This window comes from Dryas octopetala, chromosome 6 (genome assembly GCF_963921425.1).
Source record: "Dryas octopetala chromosome 6, drDryOcto1.1, whole genome shotgun sequence".
Lineage (NCBI taxonomy): Eukaryota > Viridiplantae > Streptophyta > Magnoliopsida > Rosales > Rosaceae > Dryas > Dryas octopetala.
This window is the reverse complement of record NC_141371.1, coordinates 12,520,817-12,546,287: the sequence shown is the minus strand read 5'-3', so window position 1 is coordinate 12,546,287 and position 25,471 is coordinate 12,520,817. Positions and strand designations below refer to the sequence as shown.

Genomic DNA, 25,471 nt, shown 5'->3' with positions numbered 1-25,471 from the left:
AAGCCTTAAGGGAGTATATTCATTGATTGTCTATTTACAGAGTCAGAGTTTACTTGGATGCTGCTCACAATTTTTTCTATTTTACATAGTAAAGAAACTTGACTTATTACATATAGCAAATTACAAATAAGCTTATTTCATGATTTATCACGTTTTTCATCCCCACATTGTCTCCTGAAAAGTTTTTTTTTTTCCAAGTTACCACCTTTTACTTAGTTCCATCAATAACTTTGTAAAAAATGCTAATGTGGTGAGCTAGATATGCGCGCGCATGTGTCACATCTTTTTTTTATGTTCGCATTTTTTTTTCTTTCTATTTTCCTATTTTATAAACTTTAAAAATTAATTAAAAATAAATTATAAAAATATACGAAAAATTCTTATGGATTTGTTTTGACTAATAATGTATGTTTATTAATCTATTGTAATTTTTTTTTTTTTTCATTTTGGTCAATAATGACTAAAATAAAACTATAAAAGAGTGTATTGACTAAAATGTAATTGTGAAAAGTTTTATTAATTTATTTGTAATTAGGCTAATTTTTTTAAGGCATAAATCAGAAAATGATATGTTAAAATGGCTAAGGCGATAAAAGTTATGTTAAGTCTATGCACTTCTAAGTAGCTTGACGCCAATTAGACGCACGCATTAGCATTTTTTGTTTCTGGAAACATTGCCAGTGTGGCAGTGTCAATTGGTTGCACAAAAAATAAAAATTCAAAAGTCTTTGGAAAAACTATAAATCACACTTTAAACTATGCTAAAGCACACCCTCACACACCTAAATCACTCACATAACCCAAAATATCACTATAATTATACTATTAGCCACTACAACTGCTGAAAAAAAAAAGTGTATGTCGAGCATTCGAATGCTCGATGGAAACTGAAAAAGTGTCGTATTTTCACCTTATAGTTCCGAAGCCAATTTCTTTTCTTCTTTTTTTGGGTATTTTAAAAAATCATCAAGGTCCTATGAGTAGTTAAATTATTGTTTTTTCTAACAACGAATTAATAGACTTAACGTACCCAGGCCCCATGAGGACTTCAACATTGCATTATGAACAAATTGTGATTTAATGCATGCATGAAATTCTTAGAAAAACAAAAGGCAAAGCATTATGGTGGATCTAAATTATGAAATCACTATACTTTTCTACTATGTATATTTTATATACATATAGATAAAGTAATCTCTTATCAAATATTTACGATATTAGGAGTTTTTGTTAGGGTTCCTAAGATAAGTTTATATAGGGAGTAGGGACCTTTCACGGTTCTATTCTATATTTTATTCTAAAGTTCATTGAGTGTAGGTATCAAATTTTAATATTTTTTCATTTTAACTACTAAAATAATTATGTAATTTCACTTTAGATACTAAATTTCAGTTTAGGTACCAATTTTAAAAAACATGGTTCTACCAAGCTGTGACTGTTTAACAATCACAAGTTTTTATTGATTTGTTGATTTTTCGGTGTTTGCATGGCTTAAACTTTAATGTTTAGTCTTTATGTTATAAGGTTATAGGACTTCATCTCCCAAGCTTAAATCAAAAACCCTAAATTCTTATAAACTTTGAATTTTTATGAATTTCAAACAGTCACAACTTTATAGCAAACTGATTTTTGACCTAATCCAAAATGTCTTATTTTAGTTAATACCTAAACTAAAAAAAATTAGTATCTTGCTGTTTTACTGAAAAACTATTGATATTTGGTAATTAATCATAATTTTCTATTTATTCTAATGATATGAATCGTATACTTTTTAGGTCTCAATTCAAGAATTATTCCTAGGCAAAATTAGATAAATATGAAATCATTTAACTGTAATGGTCAATTATTTAAGTGTTTGCCGAAAATATTATGTTCTTCTATGTATTTGATCAAAAGCATCATAATTGTTTGGGTTATTTATTTTAAAGTCCGGTAAAAAAATAAGGCTGATAACTCATCTCACATGCTACAATGCACTCTCAGCCGGTCTACTTTAATGAAATGTGTGCGACACGAAACCCACCGAGTGCTCAGTTAATAGTACTGAGGGCTTGACATTGTTCACTGAGTGTTCGGCAATTGCCACTGTGCAACAGTAGCTATTTTAACTGCATAAAAATAATATTTATAAATGTATCTTATGTCTTTTCTTACATAAACATGTCAAAAACTAATGAATGTAACATAAAACACAAAATTTAAGCTTATAGAGTCACATACACTCGTGTTATAACATAAAAATGATTGTTACTAATTGGCATTGTCAAATAATGGCAATAATTGTCATTGTTAGAAGGCAATAATTGTCACTATTAGACAGTGGCAATTTGCCCTGTTTCACAAAAAAAAAAAATGTCGAGCACTCGGCACCAAAACCACGGAGAGAGTTATAACATGGGCTTATTTGTCAAAAAATGAACTTAATTGTCATTACAACCTTTTAGGTGTAAAATGAATTTTAAAATCATTTACTTTAATTATTTTGTAGGAATGATATTTAAATAAATATTTAAAAAATAGATGGCTCAGAGCATTGAAATTCAATATGAAGTAGCTAACCCCTTGAAACATCACTTATATAAAAATATTTTAAAGATCCTTTAACGGAAGCTCCCTCTTTAGCATAGAATTATAACTAATCATTCAAACATAATTATATTTAGGCTCAATTACAAATATACTCATCAACTATATGAGGTATTTTAGATTAATTCATAAACAAAAAAATGTTTCAGATTAGTACATTAACTAATAGAAAGTTACAAAATAACACATATGTTATAAATTTCGTCAATAAGAACGTTAAATGCCAATAAATATAATCCATGTAATTTAAATTTGATGTCCACATTATTCAAAAATTCACATTAAATGCCAATAAATATAATCCATATAATTTAAATTTGGTGTCCACATTATTCAAAAAATTCATGTTATCGTTATTTAAAGTAGCATTTAACTATATTTTTTTACGGAATTCATAACAAATATACTATTTTGTAGCTTTCTATTAATTAGTGGACCAATCTGAAATATTTTTTTATTCATAGACCAATTTAAAATGCTATTTATAATTGGTGTGTGCATTTTGTAATTGAGCCTATTATGCATAAGGAGGATCTCATAATTTAATGCATAGATATGCCATAATGCCGTAGGGTACACAGCCTGACAGCCATGAGATTTTGCCTTTTGTTTTCTAAGATTTAATGCATGCATTCAATCACAATGTGTTTATATTGTGATGCTATATTGTCAATTTTTGAATCCCAACTATTGATTTAAATATATAGCTCAATTACAAAATACCGTCCACCGATTATAAATAATATTTCAAATTAGTTCATAAATAAAAAAAATATTATAAATAAATAGATAGAGTACTGATTCATCACATATTAAATATTTAGCATGTTATATTATTAGAGAATTGTAACTGATTATTCAAACATGACTATACCTAAATCAACAAATGAGATTCAAAGTACTATGATATTTCCAAAAGAAGTAGCAATACAAAGGCCAAGTATACTTTACTAACTTATCTGACATTTTGTTATGAATATTTGTTTCTTCAAAAATTTCTACTCCAATTTGTTAGATGGGTGGAAATCTAATATAGAACAACTTTTTCAATGTTTTAACGCATCTTTTGGAGGTGCTTTAATTTGTTTGATAAGAACGCGCGGGGAGAAAATTTTCCAAGATGGATTTATGTACAACATTGGTAATGACTTATCTAGATCAAGTTCAAAAATCCAACTATGTACACGCACAAACAACAGGAGCTCAGCTAGCGAATGAGCAACGGTGAAAAGACCAACTAACATGGGGATGACCACATGTGATAAAACACCAGTCATCAAATATTAATGACCGTTGGGGAAGTTGGCACAGTCCAAAACTATTAATGCATTGACACCTAACTCCAGCCTCAACTGTACCCCATTAATGCCTCCTCACTCTACACTCTCGCACTTTCTCCCTTCAATCAACTGTACACACTACACACACTGTCACACATAGCTTCATCTTAGCTTTATTTTCTCACCTCCATTGCACTTTTGGTGCCTTCTCTTTCTCTCTCTCCATTGGCTACAACTTAATCACAATGGCGGGTCTGGGTTGATAGGAATTTAAGTGAACGACCCCTACACTCTATGACCAAAGCTTTGTAGTTTCCCGCAAGCTAAGGTTGGTTTTATTGACTTCTCTATCTTCTTATTTAATTTCCAACTTTTAAATGTGTTTTTTGAAGTTTATAGTTAGGTAGATGAACAACCTTAGGCGGAGATAACAAGGATATTATTTTAATAATTGGGTTTCTATTTTGGCATGTTCTAATAAAAGAGACTTGTATATGTATGCATAAAGTCATAAACCCTTTTCTTGTTTCTCTCAGTATCTGCTGAATTTGGGTAGGAAAGACAAAATCTTGATTGGTGGGTCTGAAAATCTGAGTGAAAAGACTAAATTACAGTGCCAGTTTGGAATCAGGAATTTGTCATTTCTGGCATAGGATTCAGCAGTGTTGCATTGGTTTATAAATTTCAACATCAATTGGAACTCAAGTTGGAAATAAAGAAGAGCCTAGCTAGGAGGATTTGAGTTTTCTTTGTTATTGTTGATTGTGATTTTACTTGGATAGAGATGGTGGGGAACATTGAGACTGTAAATCGGAAAATATACTCAAATGGGTCTATTCAGAACTTTAATAGTTTGGAAGAGAAGGTTGATGAGCTCCGGCGCCGCCTTGGCAAGGCTGATAGTGATCCATTAAGAATTGTTGGTGTTGGGGCAGGTGCTTGGGGGAGTGTTTTTGCGGCATTGCTGCAAGATAACTACGGCCAATTTCGAGAGAAGATCCAAATAAGGATATGGAGAAGAGCAGGAAGAGCTGTTGATAGGGCCACAGCTGAACATCTTTTCGAAGTGATCAATTCGAGGGAGGATGTATTGAGGAGGTTGATCCGGCGCTGCGCGTATTTGAAATATGTGGAGGCAAGGCTGGGGGATCGGACACTTTATGCAGACGAGATTTTGAAAGATGGGTTTTGTTTGAACATGATCGATACACCTCTTTGTCCTTTGAAGGTTGTAACCAATTTGCAGGAGGCTGTGTGGGATGCTGATATTGTGGTGAATGGCTTGCCTTCAACTGAAACACAAGAGGTGTTTGAAGAGATTAGTGATTATTGGAAAGAAAGAATCACAGATCCCATTATCATCTCTTTGGCGAAAGGTATAGAGGCTGCACTGGAGCCTCTTCCACATATTATAACTCCCACACAATTGATTAACCGGGCAAGTATGGCTCTTTTCTTTTCAATTTAAATGTCAAATTCTAGTATCTTGGCATAAAAAAAGGACAAGTGTTTATTAGGTTTGGTTTTATCTTACTTGAATTGGTAAATATGGGTAATTGCATTGTGGAAGCCTGATAATGCATGCTGATGTTTTAGAATGATAAATATTATGTTTATATTGTCAACAATTGCAAGGGTTTTTTTCAACTCAACATTGCATGGAAGTTGGATGGTGATGCATTGTAATCTTACTCTTTTCCTTCACTGTTATTTGCACTTCACCATTGTCCTTCATACTCTAAGATTTAACCTATATATATGCCTGTGGCAGCTGGAGTACCTATAGAGAACATACTTTATCTTGGGGGACCAAATATTGCCTCGGAGATCTACAACAAGGAATATGCTAATGCTCGAATATGCGGAGCTGAGAAGTGGAGGAAACCTCTTGCAAAATTTTTAAGGCAACCCCATTTTATTGTCTGGGACAATAGCGACCTCGTTACACACGAAGTCATGGGTGGCTTAAAGAATGTCTATGCCATTGGAGCAGGTAAGTCTCAGTTTCATTCTGGTCGATATGTCTTATACTATAAATGTGACGTCTAAATCTTCCCACCTCTCAGATATAGTAAAAAACAAAAAGGAATTTTTATAGGATTTAACTACAAGGGACAACTTCTGGTATCAACCATGTTGATTCCCAATGATGTCCTCTTTCAGAAATATGAAAAGGAATAAAGGGGATAAGATGTCAAATGTTCTGCTTGGGCATACACCTCATACGGTATTAATGAGGACAGATTTGAACATGTAGTGATTTTGTAAAAACAGGACACCCAATCATATAAAAGCAATCATAAAGACAACATTCTCCTATACGGCATATGTTAGATAACTTAGATTCAGATGACAGACTAAAAACAGGGGCAATATTGACTTGTGTTAAGAGGGATCTGTTTTCATTGAAATCAGAGGCTGATTGGTGACTTGAAACTGCAGTGTCAAATGGAATAAATGCATTTGGCTATTCATACACTGTCAGAAATCCTTTCCATGACTAAGAGCCTTTATGTTCCGAAAGATGAAATTTGTTAGATATAAAAAGTAGTTGGCCATGTCCCTATAGAAACTTTTTGGAGTTGTGGTAAAACAATAAAATTTATTAAAATTATATGTTACAAATATTGGAATGAAGTATCTATCATGGTATGTTATAAGTATATATTGGAATGTAAGTACCAAAGTATATGTTATAAATAATGAATCTTCTGATTTGCAACTTACAGCCATTTTTCGTTTTTATTTTCTCAGGGATGGTAGCAGCTCTCACAAAGGAGAGTGCTACTAGCAAATCTGTATATTTTGCACATTGTACCTCAGAGATGATATTTATTACTCATTTGTTGGCCGAAGAACCTGAGAAGCTTGCAGGGCCTTTGCTGGCGGACACATATGTAACTTTGTTAAAAGGCCGTAATGCATGGTATGGGCAAATGTTAGCCAAAGGTGAACTAAGCCGGGATATGGGGGATAACATCAGCGGCAAAGGAATGATTCAGGTATCAATGTTGATTTACTATTGCCTCTAAAAACCCATTTAAGATGCATTCATTTCAAGTTATAAAGATATACATCATGTTTAGAATGTGATGGTAGTCATGGTACTAATCAGGGTGCATTGTGATTATTTTATTGGTTTATTTGGAAGTGAATGAAATAAATCTTTAAGAGTTAGAAACTGATAAGGTCAATCTACACCGCCTAATTGTAGATATATTTCAATGCTTGAAACACCTCGTGCACCTTTCTAAGTTTTATAGAAACAAAGCATATTTCTAGGATTCTAGTGGCTTAAGAAGAAATGTTTCCTTAGAAAAGTTTTTTCTAGGAACCGCATTAATGACGAAATTTCTTATTTGACACGAGGAGTTCGTGCTATCATTTGCTTACTAGCACAAAAAAGGTTTCCTTTATAAACTAGCAATAGTTTCATTTTCCTCCAACTTCCTTCTTACTGATGAATAATGCCCCCCGGCCTCTCTTTATAGGGTGTCTCTGCAGTTGAAGCATTTTACGAACTTCTCAGTCAGTCAAGCCTAAATGTGTTGCATCCAGAAGAAAACAAGCCTGTTGCTCCTGTAGAGCTCTGCCCGATCCTGAAGACACTGTATAAAATATTGATAACAAGGTAATTTCTTGCAAACTTGTTATTTCTTTTTTGATAATGCAAACTTGTTATTTCTAATTTTGTCTATTCTAATGTAACCTCTTTATGAAGCCACCACAAGGATAAGAGTCTCAGATGTTCTGCCAGTGCATGCATAAATTAAGACTAGAATTTCTGTTTTTTTTTTTTTTAAATAGTTTACAAATATATAAATTCTTTGGTATGTGTATTGTTTGATCTCCAGGGAGCAGTCATCGCAAGCTATTCTTCAGGCGTTGCGGGATGAAAACTTGAATGATCCCCGGGAACGCATTGAGATTGCACAGAGCCATGTCTTCTACAGGCCCTCACTTCTTGGGCAGCCTTTGAATAGTTTGCAACTGAAAGAGAAAGTGGTAATATGAATAAGCACATTCCATGGCCAAAAAAAAAAGAAAAAGAAAATAGAATAAGCACATTGGACTGCGTGGTGAAATATGCACACTGGTTTGGTGTAATGTTCGATATATATATATATATATAAATATATATAAGTGATTGGATTTATTTGAACCACTATTGTAAACCAAATGTTTATAGCTTGAAAGGATTCATGTCTAGTTCTGATATAAGCTTTAAACCACCTAAAAATAACTGGAATGGTTTTACAGACTGACTAAACACATTATATTATTGGATAGAATACTATAATTGGTTGAAGTCCATGATTGAAATATAATTCCAGATCTGAGCAAACTTGATATATGATCTGGTTTTGTAGCTTAGTGGTGTATATGCAAATTACATGCCTCCACATTTTATTTGCATTGATAACATTAACAGCCACCATAAATCAAATTTATCTTTTTGGGTCAATTATATATATATATATATGGCCAATGCTAAAGTGCCCTAAAAATTGGTGCCCTACATAAGCTTTTACAAAGACAATTAGACTCTTTAAAATCTTGTAAAATTTAAATTACAAAGAGATATTTAAAAAAACTTTCATTACTAAAGTTTAAAGAACTCAAATTAAAAAATAAAAATAAAAAAAGAACCACGCACAAGCCTTTTGCAAATCTGCATCTCTTAATCTTAATCCATTGATGCATCTCTATCTAGCTTTGTGAACCAACCTATATGGGTATCTTAATTGTTTGTTAACCTAATTAAAATGATTATACATGGTATATATAACAAATTAATGACTTTTATGTATGTGATCTCTTTAAAAAATAATTAACCCCAATTTTAGAAAATTAGCCCCGATTTGATGGTGCTTGCGGTTGATCGAGATACCCATGTAATGATTTAGCCATATAGGTATAACTGTTGGTGGTTTAACTATTGTGCCCCTAAGATACCCATTGATCGAGATACCCATATAATGATTTAGCCATATAGCCACATTGTTCATGGCATCTCCATTGATCGAGATACCCATTGGCGGTTTGACGTACTGTGGTATTCATAGCAAAGCCAAAGATTTCCTGAAGGTTGAAGGGTGAGAATGATAAAAAAAAAATAATAATAATAACATTTTAATTAAGTAGTTATTCCAGCCATTAGATTTGGATTGGATGAGATAGTCAATTAACAATAATGATATTAATATGATGTGGCAAATAACTTGTGATATGTGCAAAATAATTTTGCCACATCAGATTATGGCATATATATCTTGTGTCATACTAAAACACAAAATCTTTTCCCTATATATATATATATAATTTTAAAACCAAATTAGGAAATCGGATCACAACTGCTCTCGCATCTCCAACCACCACTGGTGCCATTGTGCTCTACGTCCAAGGCACACCGATTTGAAATTTACCACAATGATTGCCACTGTCTGACTGACAATTTTCCGAGCGCTTGGTGGATTGTACCGAGTGTTCGGTGAAGGTGCTGAGTGCTCGGTCCATTAAACTGGACCGGCATGTCATCGTGTTTTTTGCATGTGGGTGGGCCGATCATGATATTTTTCGTTTTGAACTTAAAACAAAAAAAAAAAAAAAAAACCCATGATTTTAATATATTACTAAAGTTGAAAAAATTGATTTTAATAAAATACTAAATGTTGTCACATGTTGGAAAAAGATAAATTTTAAAAATTTACACATGTATGGGTGTTAATTTTTTTTTAGAAGAAAAAATTGAATTTTGTTAATCAATACTAGTTATGGGATAGACAAATTGAATACAACCACACATGACTATCCTTTTACCAAAAGAATATACCATGTTCATTTAGCACATCAAACAATCCTAACGCTCTATTGTTGACGGATAATAAAAATTGTTGACGGATAATAAAAGTCCAAGAGAATGGTTAGAGTCAACAATGATTTAACCTCCTCCACTAGATGATTGACCATTGAGCATGCTTGAAGAGAGCCTGACTCCACGATAAAAAAGAAATAACTTGCATCTATAGCAAGTTGCACGCTGGCTAGTTTGACAACTAAGAAATCCAAAACAAAAAACTCTTTTAATCTCTCGTTTTCTCAATTGAATCGCAATCATTTTTTATTAAATAGGGAAAAACACAGTAGACTTTTTATCGATCTGTTCCATACCAAAAACATTTCTTCTTTTTTGCTTCAAGCCTATGAAATACTACGTAAGCTTAGGACAAGGTATAACCACAAACGTTGCATAAGGCATGAAACATTCAAGAGAAATCAAAACTAGAGTTTATGGTGACATCCTAGACAAACTCTCTTTAAGATTAAAAAAAAAAGGAGGGCAAACCCTCTCTAAGATCAAGAAATGGTCAAACCTTCTATAAGATAAAATAAAAAATAATAAAAAAAAGGACTCTCCAAATTAAGACAACCAAATCGTTAGCCTATGTTGGCCTGAGATACCAAGGCTACTGTAGTCGAAAAGCTACAGTGTTGTACTTTTTTTTTTTAGTAAATCTAAATACACCCATCATAATTGTTGACTTGACCCCCAAAAATAGTTTTTTTGCAACAATTTCTCCTTCTTTACTAATTATATTTAGTGTTCATCAATGAAGGATGGGAGGGTAGGTTCTCTGGTTAGTGGATGGGAGGATGGGAGGGTAGGTTCTCTGGTGGGAAGAGAATAGGCATGCTAAACACGCTAAACTTACATCTCAATTGCAGTATTTTTCTTAAAAAAATAAAAATAAAAATAAAAATTATATATATATAAATATATATCTGACCTCATCAATTAACTAGATGACATGTACACATTAGCTAACAAGCCTAACATCTCATATGGCCAGCCATGGTCAATTAAGTATGTTCCAAACTTCCAATAGAATTACTCTTATCCCTAAATAAATTAACAAAAAAATAATCAAAGGAATTGTTGCAAAAAGAATATATTTAGGAAGGGCAACTAAGCAACTATGGCGGGTGTTATGGCGGGTGTATTTAGAATTACCCAAAATTTTGTTGGGTATCCTCGAAGGGCTATAATTATTTAATAAAACGAAGAGAAATTTTTTTTAAAATGATTAAACTTTGTCTGTCAATTAAGGGTTTAAATTTCAAAAATTTCGGCGAAATTTTCGATTTGAGGAGTGGGCGAAATCGAAACCCAGTTTTGTCAAGTTTTCGGTATAATTTCGGCGAAATTCTCGAAATTTCGCTGAAGTTTTCGCCGGCGGCTGCAGGGGGGCGCGACAGGGGGAGATCGGGGGAGAAAGGAGGGGCGGCGGCAGGGGGTGGCCGGGGGGCGCGGCAGGAGGGAGATCGAGGGAGATCTTGGGCGCGGCAGGGGGGGCGAGGCAGGCGGCGCAGCAGGGGGCGAGGCAGGCGGCGCAACAGGGAGAGAGAGAGAGAGAGAGAGAGAGAGAGAGAGAGAGAGAGAGAGAGAGAGAGAGAGAGAGAGAGAGAGAGAGAGAGAGAGAGAGAGAGAGAAGAAAAACAGTGGAAATTTTTGCTGGAGACTCGGGGGGGAAAGAAAGAAAAGGGAAGGAAGGAAAGAAAAGGGAGAAAAAAAAAAAAGGAAAAAAAGAAAAAGAAGGAAAGAAAAGGGAGAAAAAAAAAGAAAGGAAAAAAAGAAAAAGAAGGAAAGAAAAAGAAGAAGAAAAAAAGAAAAAGAAGAAGAAAAAAAAAATTAAAAGGTTTAGGGTAGATTGGAGTTTGGGGCCTTTGGGCAATTGTAAAGAAAATAAAATAGTTTGGGTTTTTATTTGGCTTTTTTGGAGTTTCATTTAGTTGTTTTTAAACCCTAAATTTGTAAACTTTAATATATTTCAATATAAAAAATAATTTAAAATACTCTAAAGAGCCTAAACCCTAATATCATATACCATATCCTAATTTGAGGTTTTTGGGCAATTGAAAAAAAAAATGATTTGAGATTTCGTTTGGCCGTGTTGGAGTTTCGTTTAATTGTTTTTAAACCCTAAACCAATAAACTCTAATACCTTTTTATATAAAAAATAATTAAAAATATCATAAAGGACCTAAACCCTAATATTCTATACGATATCTTAAATAATATAGAGTATAGATTATAAAGTATATAGAATTTAGTGTATATATTATAGAGTATAAATAATATATTAATTTTATTTATTCATTATACTAATTTTATTTCATAGTATTTACCTTCAGCGCGCATTATATTCATCTTATATCACATGAAACTTACTATATAATTTGGTTTCTTCAATGTTTTTTATCAATATAATAGATAATATGTCAAATAAATATATAGTAAAGTTTCATTCAAAATTTCCGTATTTTGATAGTAATTTCTATCGTTTCCGTTTAATTTCTGTCGAAATTTAAAAATCTTCGAAATTTCCGTCGAAATTTCCATCGAAATTTCCTCGAAACCCGAAATTTTATTCCTTGCTGTCAATTTAGGACATTAATTATTAGTTGTACAGTTGTACCATTTTTCCCCCTCAACTTACTTTAGATGTCAATATGCCACTTTCCTAAATTTGGTTGTAAATTTTGTTCAAAAGTAATTGCATGCTAGGCATATAATTATTTGTTTATTGGTAAATTTGTCATAATTTGTCATTTTATTTGTAATATAAGTTCATAAAAATCAAATCATTTCACTTCCGTGGCCTTTTTTGGATGAGATATGTAGCTGCACCGACAAAAGGTGCTACTTGACTTCAAAATTAAAGTTAAATGGTACATTGATAATTTGATACAACCTATAAATCTATAATATATATTGTGAATAAGTTATTTTTGAAACATTTTCCCCGAATCGAAAAAGATGCGTTTTCGGCTTTTATTTATTTTTGGGCCCGATTCTCCTTTGACAGTTTAAGCCGTTCTGAACCCTGTGCCGGGCTTTTCGTCTTATCGAAAAGTCTAGGGCACCAAACTCCAACAATGGCGGAAACTGAGAATCAAAGCGTACTTGAAGAGACCTTGAAACCCTTTTATCAGAGAGCGTCTGAAGCCGAGGTTTCCCACTTTCTATACTTGTTTATACATAATACATACACCTATACAGATACATAAATATACATATACGTTATTTTTAGATTCATAGCTCAAACCTTGATGTTCTTCGATATGGTTTGTATTAGCTCTCCTGGGTTTAGGGTTTCTGTGCATCTGAACTATCCTGCATTATAATATATCATATATGTACATGTATATATAAATGTGTGTGTGGTTTATTGTCATGACTGGAAGTTATATGGAGCTGGACTGAATTATATAGTTGGGGTTTTGGTGGTGTCAATAATTGATGATAAAGCTGGTCATTTGGGTTTGATTGGGTTGTCTCAGAATAATTTTTAATCGATAATGGGCTTTTTATATTAAAAATTTTGTTTCCCAATTTTTCTCACTGTTTTGGTTTCTGAAATTTGTGGAGAAAGAAAAATTCGAGTGTTACATTTTATTCTGTATTTTGGTTATCCATAATGACAATTACACTTTAGTAGAGCCACTAGGTCGTATGCCCAGTAAGTGGATTTTGCTTCTTTGGTTCCTAAAGAACGGAAAATCTATGGCTCAATGCCAGTTCCTTTTCTCATTGAAAAAAAAAAATCTATTGCTTTTTATCTCTCAAATGCCAGATACATGTGATGGATACCACTTTCATATTTGTTCAATAGAGCAAATGAAGTCTATGATTTCAGCTTAATTGTCAGTACAATCTCCAATGTCATTTAATAATATGCCAAAAGTTCATGGCTGGGAAAAAGCTCTGTATACCAATGCCATAATTTCTGCAACAAGTTTGGTTAAAAGAAATATCAGTATTTTCTTTTAACAAGCAAAAAAACAAAGGAAGTTGGCAATAATTGTAACGGTCGAGTACCAAGAATAAACTCTAGCCTTCACTTTGAGATGATACATTCTCTGGTAGTACTTATGGAATTATGGTTGAGAAGCTGTCTTAGGTAAATACATAGTTTGTAGGCAATGGCTTCAGGACCTTGTTCCTAAATAGGTAGTGTTGGAAAATTTTCCATTCACTTTGAGTTATAGTCTAAACTGTGGGGGCTTCTTTACCCACCACATCCTTATCCCGTTTGCTCCAACTGATCTGGCAGCAGAGATTTTTAATGAAACCAGGGGTATGCAACTCTATTATTGACCGACTAATGATGTGCTGATTTTGGGTTTGATTGAGTTGGGTGCTGATGATGGTGTATTTTTCATGATAGAGACTTTTTCTTTTTCCCTTCTGTAATAGTTTTCTGTTTTAATGCATACAATATAGTTCAAATAATTTTGTTGGTAAGTTGCTTCCAAATATATATGTAGTTTAAATAATTTTTGTTGATGGCTGAAACTTCTGGTTCTTCCGCTGTAATCTTGCTAACTTTGGCATGTTTGTCTTAAAGGAACGCTTATCAAGACTTGAAGCTGCCCTTGCAAGTAAGAAGGGTAGGTTTTTGGGTACCCATTGCACCAGTAGTATTTTCAAAGCCAATATCTGTGGTCCTTATTTTTGTTTTTTTTTGGGGGGGGGGGTGGGGGGGGATATGAAATCTCACAGATTCTGGAAATGAGGATCATTCAAAATTGATCAGTGTACAGTCAAAGCTAAAGGATGCTTGTGCTGAGGTAGCCTTAGAACAAGAAAAGGTATCACATCCTTCTATCTTGCTTTTGTTTCAGTTGGGATGTAATGAGGAGAGCTAGAATCCTTTTCTTGTGACTTGCAGAACAAGAAGCTCACTACAGAAAATGATAAACTCCGATACCACATATTCCATCTTATTCGGGCAGTAAGAGATGCTGATGACAAGTTGGAGAAAAAGTGAGTTATAGTGATTGTGGATAAAGATAAATACCAATCTTATCCACTCAATTTGTCAATTCTCTTGCAAATGATAAAAAGAAATAGTTTAGGATCTTAACTTTGTTGTGACTTGCTGAACAGAGAAGCTCCAATACCGCATAGGAGATGCTGATGAAAAGTTGGAGAAAAAGTGAGTTATAGTGATTCTGGGATTGTGGAAAAAGATAAATACAAATCTTATCCACTCAATTTGTCATTTTTCTTGCAAATGATAGAAATAAACAACTAGGACCTTAACTTTGTTGCATACATGCATTAGCCTACGTGGATAAATGTTCTTGTTAGCATCATTTATATTGTGTAAAATGATAGGTTTGAGAGTACTCCTTTTCTTACTAAGGAGATGGTTCATTTTCATTTACTTGTGTTTTATATGTCCATCTGTGCATTGCAAAAAGTTTGGTCTGTGTGTGTATTCAAATTTCAGAGCATGTTAAGAGGCAAGAATTTCATGATATTCCACATAGAAGTTGAACTCCTAAGATAAACTGTCCGCAAGAAGTCGATTTTCAGGGTTTGACAGAGTCAGAGTGAACGTTAGTTAGTACCAAGTATGGACAGTGAAAAGCTGATCTTTTAGGAAGCCTATTATCACCTGAGGCTTGTAGGTGCAATAGTTCCAGAATTATATTCGACCTTTTTGGGGATAACTTTTCATTGGTTTCACTTGATTCTTTTTTCTTCAAAGGAAGATGCTATTTGTTAACTTTTTCTCTCAACTTACATGACATTCATATATTGGACTCTACAACCAAAAAAAAAAAACTAGGAAAGAAAAAGATAAACCCAGTCAAATGAATTGATGCCACATAACTTGGGAAAAAAAAGTTGGCACATTAAGCATTTTCATTATTTAATAATCACTTGCCTTACAAGAGTCTCTTAAAGGACTTTTCATGTATTTAGATATTTTCAGTCCATTTTAGATGGTTTTGTTCACACAGGGCACATCCAGCTAATATTGGCTTTGGTGCATGTCCTTTTGTTTCTGCAGGTTGGATTCAGAAGTAACTGGAGATTTGAAATTGGATGCAGAAGTAACTGGATTTGAAGTTGGATTCATAAGATCATGAACATAGATTCATAGTTATTGGATTTGAGCTGCGTTGGTACATTGTAATTATAGAGGATGTGAATGCCCTTTTTTAACATTATGTTTTGCTTTTTCTGCACAAATGTTAGGATAGAGAACGTAGCCTTTGTAAGTACTCGCTGAGTACTTAGATTTCTGTGGAACATAATTGTTTCTTTGATTGTTGCTAGACATTTGGTTATTTGTTTCTTTGATTGTTCCAACTTTTCCTTGATAAAATGCCTATCAATCTCCTATCAATCTCAATAGGTTTATCCGTTTATGCAACACATAAATCTCGTTCTTGTGTGTTGGAGAAACCTCGCAGTGTGAGAAAGATGCTAGCTTCAAAATTTCCAATAGCTTTCAAACTAGTCTAGCAATGATTGTCTTATTCATCCCATCCTATAAAGTGAACATCATTTGCGTCAAGATCTATTAGCAAATCTATTGTCTTTAGTCTTAATCAGTTCCAACGCAACTAACTTCTATGTGGAACCTACCAATGTGAATTTAGAGCGCATTATATCCCGCACTACTTCTCGATAAGCTCCAGCAATATAATGAGTCATAATTTCATACTGTCAGTAAACTAGGACCAGGACCCAGATTCACTTGTAGTGCTCCTCTGTGCACATAAAAATCGAACAGATCATCACTGGTGACTTGGTGAGTCTTAAGATGCATAAATGATAATACAAAAGTGCAGTTAAAGTAGAGGCTTCCACTGTTCAGATAATGATCATACAGAAGTTTGATATAGATTTTGGGAGGTCATTCAAAAACCAAAATTTCATATCAAATTGCCAAAACACTTCTTATGGGGCAGTCTGGCAGGTCATTCGGCCTTACAAGTCAACAAAATGTGGGATCCACAACAGCCGTGCCATCAATTAACGTCTGATCAGATAGTCAGACTGACAATAGTAGTTAATTGTAAGTAAATCAAAATGTTAGGTACTAAATTGAAAAAATTGAAACGATAGGGTGTAAGTTGTAAAAACCTCCAAACCTCAGAGATGTAAGTTGTAGTTTGCTAAAAAAAAACATGTCCAATATGAAAGATCAGTAAACAATATAGTAGTGCTAGAGATTCCAATTTTTTTTTTTCTCAATTTTTCTTTTCCTTTATTGTAAAAATGTAATAATAAACTATAAAAATACAAGTATTATTAGATAGAAAAAAAAAAAAAAAACTCTGTCTATGTACATTTACTAGCCTCTCCACACTCGCTGTGAAGCGGCTCTTTCTATTGCGCAAACATCGATAATTTGGCAAGCGTAACTCATTTAATAGGTTTCTCTTATTTCTATTCTCAAATCACAAATTGAAACAAACCTAGTTGTTCAACCCAAATGAAAGACAAAAAAAAAATGAATATTTGAAATTAAAGGGAAATTAATTAAGGAGAGAGAATTAAGGCAAAATTAATTAAGGAGAGAGAGAGAGGGCAAACCAATTCTCATGAGCGAGAAAGTAAATTTGGGAAATAGATAACTGACCATTGAATTTAACTCAAAATGATTTCAGCCATTCAGACCCGGAGATAAATTTTAGGATTTAAAAATCGTTCTATTTTATTATATAGATTTATTATTAGAATGTTATTCCCTATTAAATGAGAATGTAGAAATTAAATTGAGATATATAACTAATAAAAAACTAAAAAAACAAAAGTAAAAAGCCCCAATCTAATGTGTTCATGTATATATTGTTACCTAATCTGTATAGTAGAAGCCCAAACCCACTAATCAAAAACCTATTATAAGGCCTAACAGTCAACACCCATTAATCAATTAATCAAAACCTTAAACGAAGCGCAAGCCCAACGCCCATATTCTTTTTGCAAGAGAGAGCGGGAGAGAGAGAGAGAGTGAGAGTGAGAGTGAGAGTAAGAGAGACAGAGACAGAGAAAGAGAAGACTCACATTCACAAAGCTCACAGCTGCTGATTGAAGGTTTCTGCTCAAAGTTTGGTTGCCGAAACTCTCATAAATTGGTGCAAACTGTCGTTCCGAGATCAGAAAACTGTCGTTCCTCCATGGATTCTCTTCCCAAATCCTTCAATCCACACAAACGTCTCAAGGAAGAGTTAGTAGTCTTCACCAAAGTTTCTTGCTTCATTAACTCTTTTTTTTTTATTTATTTTTGGGAATTTCAAATTTTTCCAGATTTGTGAGTAATTTGACTGGATCATCCATGATGGAAATCGCGGCGCTCACCACAATAATCCCGGTAAATCAACCTAATTTCAACAAAAAGGTAACTTTTTTGGGTTTTTGTTTAATCATAAGTGTGACGCCTTTTCCATGTTGTTTTATGGTGCTTTCAGATTCTGATACTACTGCGGCACTCATTGGGCTCCAATCGCGTTGTTGGTAAACCACAAGGACTTTTCTTCCATTTCTAGTAATGTTTTTGACAAAGTCATTCACTTTAGCATTTATATTATAGTTATTTCATTAGCATAAGCTCTTCCCTTGACAAGCTTGTATGATACCTGATGCAGCTAATATGTTATTTTTCTGATATGAATTTGTTTCCTCTGATTCTTTTACCATAGATGTCACATTGAAGAAAAATGATAATGCAACAGTTGGTTCTAAGAGTTTGCAGGCTTACATGGCTACAATGGCTTTGGATTTTTTTCTCATTATGGTTCCCATCATCTTAATTTACACTGTAAGTGTTCTGTACTTGAGCAATTCTGAAAATTTTTGTAGGAACCAAGCATATTGTGTTTGAGGAGTTTTATGTTAATTTTTCAAGTAATCTTTGGGTTGGGGCTTGTAATATTTTTCTCCCATCATCTTCAAGGCTTCTGAAATTAGTGCCTTTGTTCATGAATAGTCAAAGTTTCTCATGTTCGAGGTGTCTAGTCAAGTGTTCTGTAGCTTAGTTGGGTCTCTTGCTATGGGTAAATAATTGCTTATGCATACATGTACCTATTATATTCACTATCATCATAACTCTTGACAGGTATTAGCAGAGTGGATGTATATGTGGGCAACTTTGTTGATATTGCTACTTCTTTTCTGTATTGCAGCCAAAAGGTAAAATATATTCATCACATTTTTTTTCTTTATCTGATCTTTAATGGTTTACTTTTGCATGGGGAAGTCATTCATGTTGCATGTTGACAATGCTATAAGATATTTGCATGAGTAGTAGAGCATATAAATGGTTTGCATAGATATAGTGACAGTGACACACAGTTGGATGCACTTAAATACAGTTTTGGTTAATATTCTACTGTGGAAGAAGAGCCCAATTCTCTAAGGACAAATATTTCAGCATACAGGGGTCGCTACATATGCAGTCTCACTTGGTCTGCATAGTTTAGTTATTAAATTTTCCTGTACTTCTTATTTATGCAGTTTTGGCTATTCTACTTTGGAAGAAGATCTTTATACTCTAAGGACAAATATTTCAACATACAGGGTCGCTACGGTATGCAGTCTCACTTGGGTCTGCATGGTTTATTTTCTGCTAAATTAGATTTTCCTGTACCTCTTAATTTTGCCTCATGTGAACAAAAGTGATTGCTGCAGATGATCATAACATGCTTGTGTATCTTGGCTGTTGACTTCACAATATTTCCTAGAAGATATGCTAAGACTGAGACATATGGTACTAGCTGGGTAAGAATTTTGCAAGCTATATGCCCACACAATTTTAGTATTCTTAGGTTTATTTTTAAAATTATGTTCTATACAATTACTTTGCTATTGGGTTTGAACTAGATTTTGTTTAGTTTCACTTAGAGTGCTACTTGTACTGCACTATTCTCAAAAGGATTATTTAACACGATATGCTTAATTCCCGTGGCATGAACATCATTTTGTCTTCATGGTTATCAATTGCTGATTACTTTCCAAATTTACAACAAAGTTTTAATTCTGTCTGAATTAATTTGATGATGTACCCTTCTCTTGAATAATTCTTTTTCATTATTTATTAATATCCAAGATTCAATAGCATAAGTTACTGCTGCTTCAGTACTACTTTCAAGTTTTTTTTATAAGAAGAAAGTTATGTTTTTGTTGGATTTTTTTTCCATGCCTTTAAATAGTGTTCTCTATTTTTGTGTACTTTGGATCTTCTACTTGCTTTGAGACATACCTCTCACCCATTAAACATAAATATCTTTATCAAATGAATCATTCTTTGAGAAAGAAGAAATAAAAAAAGAAGAGAAGAGACTTCTATTTGTACATTCTTCTTTTTCTCTCTTTTTATCTCTCCCAATTATTGGGTAATATTAATTGTACTTGATGAAAAATTTATGCCGTTGCTGGATGGTAGTGCTCTGAATATTTAAAAATACTAATGAAAAATTCTCCATTACATGAATATGGCAGATGGATCTTGGAGTTGGTTCATTTGTCATAGCAAATTCATTAGTTTCACGGCAAGCACGAAATATCTCATCAATGTGAGTTATTTTATGATTGGTTAGTTTGGGCATGTAGGGACTAACCTCTCTCCCTCTCTCTCTCTCTCTCTCTCTCTCTCTCTCTATATATATATATATATGTATATATATACATATATATATACACACACACATACATTGATTTTTTAGTCTGGCATGATATGTTGACATACTGTAGATCTGGACCATTGATCAGACAAACATATTATGTTCTCTCTATGTCATATCTCTATTGAACAGACAAACAAACACATAAGAAGAAGTTCAGAGAAAAGACATACTGAATAATGGAAAATAGAAGGTAGTGTGAACTTTCCTCCAAAACTAGCAACCTACTAATGCAATAAAAACTCCCAGACAGTCTCTTTAAGGTCCCAAGTAATCCTGGAACGAGATTTAAATAATATTTTCATTCTTGTTTTCTCTTCAATATTTATTTTTTCATTTCATCTTTTGCTGTCTGCGTGATTGGATATTGTATTATATCAAAAGATTTACATCAGTTGATTCCTGTGGTACTGAATTTATGTTGATGTATGTGGTTGTTTGTTTGTTTATGTTTTTTTTATTTTTTTTTATTTTTTATTTTTTTCAGGAAATTGAAGACTGCAGTCCAATCTTCCAGTCCACTAATCATCCTTGGGTTTGCTCGTCTTTTCTCTACTGCAGGTGTGGACTATCAGGTAGGCTTTCTAATATTACTTTGTCTTTATGGTAACAGACATTTGCTGAATCTAATTGGGGTATCAATCAACATATGTTGAACTTCTACATGTAATTATGGTTTATAGTTTTGAGGTTTTTCATGCATGTTGGAACTAGAAGTTCTTGTTAGAAATTATAATAATAGAATTTTTTTTTTACTTAAAAGTGTATGCTAGAATGAGCCATTCGAAAAAGATCAATCACTTCTTCCTTTTCATAATAATAAAGTAAGCTTCATAGTTCCAACCTAGACAAGGCATTTTATGCGCTTTTGGGTTGCATTTCTGGATGGGTCTGGACCAAAATCCAGCTGAGTGAGGGCAGGCTTTTGAAGCACATTTACTATTACAGAGAATATCAGATCAATTTGGTACCTGCATTGTGGGTCCAGTGTTCAACTTAAGCCAACTTTAGGATCAGCCTTGGCTACTACATTGCAATTCTGTTGTTATAAGTCATTCCAATTAGACACTGATGTCACTGATGCGTTTACGTTTCTTTGTTAGCTTATTATGCTTATGCTTTGCTATGATTGTGCTGTTATACATTGTAGGTTCATGTGGGTGAATATGGAGTACACTGGAATTTCTTTTTCACACTTGCCACTGTATCAATCCTTTCGTCCATAATTAGTGTTCCTGCACAGTATTCTGGAATTCTTGGTTCACTAATTCTAGTAGGTATACTCTGACTTGGTAATATATGTATGGTTATTGTTATGCCTTTGGAAAGACCATCTTATAAGCCGTCTTGGGTTTTCTGTCTTCAAGGTTACCAAGGTTGCTTGACGCATGGGTTAAACTTGTATCTTCTTTCTAATGAAAGGGGAACTGATATAATCAGCCAAAATAAGGAGGGGGTTTTTAGCATATTTGGTAAGGATTTGAGTATGAATATTTTATGCATTATTGATATATGTTCTGTATAATTTGGACTCTACAATCATGTCAAAATAAGGACAGGTTTCTTAGTACCTAAATAATTGCTCAAAAAGATGGGATTCAGTTCTTCTATCAGTTATTGAGTTATTGCAGAAAAGAAAACATCAAAATACTTCAATTTTAATATACCTTTTGGAGACGCAACTAAATTGTTGATATCTTTTGGCCAAGGAAGTTGTAGTATGATAACCCTAATCATAATCTCTGCTTAACTTATAATACAATCATGATTTCCCTATGATCATATATCTAGACACAAAAGTAATAAATAGATATTAGCATCTCAATATAGATATGCCCCTAGAACACGGTCAAATTATATGCGCAAAAAAAGAAAAGAAACAGCAATCTAGATCAAGTCATTACCATTTAAATACTACCTTGATGGTTAAGTGGGGTTTGTAATAGATGATATTGGTACTAGGATCTAAGACCAGTAGTTCTAGCAACTGACTCACTTCATCTAAGACCAGTTGCATTAATCAACCCATCCAAAATTACAATAGAAATGAGAAGAAAGGAGGGTTGTTACTAGGTAATCTAGTATTTCGAATGCTCTCAAGAGTTACTGTTTTTTTTTTTAGGTAAGAATGTTCTCACAGCTGCTAAAAACTTACCTACCAATTTCATTATTGTTATCACCGTCACAACATTAGATTCACTCAGTCTTATCTCGACATTTCTTAGGGTTGTCTTCAAACAACAAAGTTAAATTGGTTCTATAACTAAATATTGGTTGTGATGATTTTAGATTTGAGTTTAGGCCGTGCTCTAATTCATGGACTGATCTAATTGTGGGCATTTAAGGCCATGATCTAATCCCTTGTAAATCTGTGTTCTTATGGGTGAAAATGAATTTGGTTAATTATATGTATAAGTGGTGAAGCTGCTGGATATTGGATGTATACACTACCAAAACCAACTGGGGTAAACTGACGAAGGAAACTAAACAAAATCTAAAATCTAAAAACTTGAGACCTGTTTAATTTGGAAGTAAAATGTAATAGAATAAATGCACCACATGACACTGAAAGAAAGCTGTATTATAATCTTTGGAGTATGTCTTGGTGGGTTTTTTCTTTGCTGTTTTCTATTCTTTTTGTAAATGAGTTTATTGTTTTCATTCCCAGGATATTGGGGTATGTACCTTGTTGGTGTCCAGTTGGGAAACTATCTTTTCTTCGGAAACCAGTCCTCTTCTACAATTGGAGGCTATAAAAGGGCAAAGATTAGGGTCTGGATACTTTCTCTTCTGTTTTGGTATATCTCTACCCCAAGACATGTTATCATCTTTTTCTTTTTTCTTTTTCTATCAATTTATTTTCTTCTCTCCCTTCTCTCTCAAGCTCTCTCTAAGATTGTTTCTGTGAAGGTGATTAATTCCTTTTCTCTTTCAGGTTATTAACTGTGATTCTTGACAGCCATGTCGAGAGAGTTTCCCGTAGAATGGTAGGTATACTTATGTGTTATTTTCCTTAATTTATGAAAGTGTTTAAATAGTTGTTCTGATGAAACTAAATTTATACACATTTTGCAGTGCAACCTGGCTTATGTTACACTGGTATTGGCTGTAAATCTACAGGTTATTCCCATTCCTCTTTTGATTAGGATGTCTTAAATTTAAATGGCATATCCACTTTCAAAGATATGAAGTTTAGATACTATCTATTCATTTTGGATATAAACTCATGTAAGCAACATAATTTTTTATTGGTAATCTTTTGTTTTGTTCTTTTGTTTTTCATGAGTTGTACTTAATGCTGTCCATTTTCCATTTAACTTGAATTTGACTATTTCTGACTTAACTGTATGTCGCATTTGTAGTTTGGGGAAAAAGCTACCCCATTGTGCATTGTGTGGCTTATCAGCCCAATGGACCAATATATAGTCATTCACTAAAACGAATGTCCCTTTCTTAGAAAAGTGTGAACATCCTAGTTGGGGACTACTCCAAAAGGTGGTCCAATAATCCGAACAATCCATTGTGTAGGTCCCTCTATAATTTTTTTATATTTTTTTTATGAGAGTCCCTCTTTAAAAATTATCTTTGCAAAAATTTAGCCAAAAGGGAAATCATTTAGTCTTTTATGTCCTGTTAGAATGCCACTGTATATATAATCATGTTATTCCATAAAACTTTGTTGTGATACTATTTGTCAACTGGTCTTTTAAAATGGTCCCTTTGGTGTGTATTTTTTCGGTTTGTTTTTACTTCATATGAAAAATAGTTTGTCTTGGATTTTTGGAGTACTTGGACACACTTCGGAAATGAGTAGAGGGCTGGTTAATTGACATTGATAAATGAGCTATAGCAGTTACTAGTAGAGGGCATCTGTCTGGCTATGTTCTCTCAGTGGTCTCAATATGTTACCTGAAGGGTTCCGGAAAAATGAGTTGAGTTGGCAACTGATATTGCCAAACATGTTATAAAGAAGAGTGAAACAAAAATGAGGCTTATATATTTTTAACTTTCAAATACTTTAAATTTTGTCATTGTATTGGATTAATGAATGTTCCTAATTAAAATTCCCTCATTCTTCTTTGAAACCATTAATTTTAAACTTATGTTCATAGATTATTGAAATTGTCAATACAGTAGTATACTCTGTGTTAATCCAAAGGAAGAATCAGTGGTACAGACGACTCCTTCCTTTTTGTTTGGCTCAGTTTTTTTGGTAGAGAGGAAGCCAAAGAGGGAGGGGAGATTTGAACTTTGGCCTTGGGTGTTGGTGTAAATGCTCTCTACAACTGAAGCTACAAGCCCTCACGTTTGGCTCCTTTTTTTTATCTTAATCAGATTGTAACTTATTTCAGGTGCTCGCTATACTACTGCTCTCTGATATTGTCCCTGGAAGCAAAACTTCAGTACTTGAAGAAGCATATAACCGCAATTTGCTGGTGACATTTCTTCTGGTAAACAAAATCTTTTTATAGTTTCATAAACATCTGGAAGAAATTCCTCTCTCATGCTCAGAATTATCTTGCTCTTCTTTTTTCTTCTTTTTGGCAGGCAAATTTGCTCACAGGCCTCATCAACTTGTTGGTGGATACCCTGTTTGCATCATCAGTCAAAGCCCTTCTTATTTTGATTACCTATGCATTTATGTTATCTTTCCCTATCGGATTGCTAGACTTCTATGGCATCCGGTTGAAATTTTGGTAGAGCGCAACCATCTAGTTGACAATCTAATTTTGTGAAGGACATAAAATCATTAGAAATATCTCTCTCTCTCTCTCTCTCTCTCTCTCTCTCTCTCTCTCTCTCTCTCTCTCTCTCTCTCTCTCTCAAATCAATCAATTGGGGCTCATTGTAAGTATGTTTCTACTAGACATTGTGCAGATATATCATACTCTATTAGAATTATGGAGCCTAATCACGAAACCAATGGTCCTGAATCCTCATGGAATTTCCAAAGATTAGGCACAAAAATTGGCATGCACATGAAAATGCATGCTATTCACTGTAGTCACATGCCATTGATTGTCCAATTCCGAGCAAGTACAACGACTAAATCTCTGATTTCTGAATTCGAAATGTAGTGTAAACTTCAAATTCCAATTGTACAAAGAAACAGCACAGGA

At 33.5% G+C, this 25,471-nt stretch overlaps 3 protein-coding genes across 5 annotated transcripts; all 3 read left to right on the top strand.

Annotated features, from left to right (window-relative positions):
- The first annotated feature begins 4,001 nt into the window (after positions 1-4,001).
- GPDHC1 (6-phosphogluconate dehydrogenase family protein) lies at positions 4,002-8,117 on the top strand. The gene is made up of 6 exons (XM_086246733.1): positions 4,002-4,194; positions 4,403-5,308; positions 5,638-5,859; positions 6,621-6,868; positions 7,358-7,497; positions 7,721-8,117. The coding sequence occupies exons 2-6, from the start codon at positions 4,651-4,653 to the stop codon at positions 7,878-7,880; spliced, it is 1,428 nt and encodes a 475-aa protein (XP_086102859.1). The 5' UTR covers positions 4,002-4,194; positions 4,403-4,650; the 3' UTR covers positions 7,881-8,117.
- A 4,558-nt stretch (positions 8,118-12,675) lies between these two features.
- On the top strand, positions 12,676-16,032 carry LOC147282472 (threonine-tRNA ligase 2). Of its 2 annotated transcripts, none has more exons than XM_086248844.1 (6): positions 12,676-12,878; positions 14,276-14,309; positions 14,431-14,519; positions 14,600-14,694; positions 14,818-14,866; positions 15,731-16,032. In XM_086248844.1, the coding sequence occupies exons 1-5, from the start codon at positions 12,804-12,806 to the stop codon at positions 14,846-14,848; spliced, it is 324 nt and encodes a 107-aa protein (XP_086104970.1). In that variant the 5' UTR covers positions 12,676-12,803; the 3' UTR covers positions 14,849-14,866; positions 15,731-16,032. The 2 variants fall into 2 exon arrangements, with proteins under 2 accessions (XP_086104970.1, XP_086104969.1); XM_086248843.1 differs by having other exon boundaries at positions 14,276-14,318.
- Positions 16,033-17,616: 1,584 nt separating this feature from the next.
- Positions 17,617-25,138, top strand: LOC147282471 (transferases, transferring acyl groups). 2 transcript variants are annotated; one of them, XM_086247212.1, is made up of 16 exons: positions 17,617-17,899; positions 17,980-18,043; positions 18,141-18,186; positions 18,405-18,490; positions 18,788-18,861; positions 19,186-19,258; positions 19,360-19,449; positions 20,170-20,243; positions 20,839-20,926; positions 21,502-21,628; positions 21,719-21,823; positions 23,020-23,149; positions 23,287-23,338; positions 23,427-23,471; positions 24,704-24,802; positions 24,900-25,138. In XM_086247212.1, the coding sequence occupies exons 1-16, from the start codon at positions 17,850-17,852 to the stop codon at positions 25,050-25,052; spliced, it is 1,356 nt and encodes a 451-aa protein (XP_086103338.1). In that variant the 5' UTR covers positions 17,617-17,849; the 3' UTR covers positions 25,053-25,138. The 2 variants fall into 2 exon arrangements, with proteins under 2 accessions (XP_086103338.1, XP_086103337.1); XM_086247211.1 differs by having other exon boundaries at positions 17,618-17,899; positions 18,372-18,490.
- Positions 25,139-25,471: the final 333 nt, after the last annotated feature.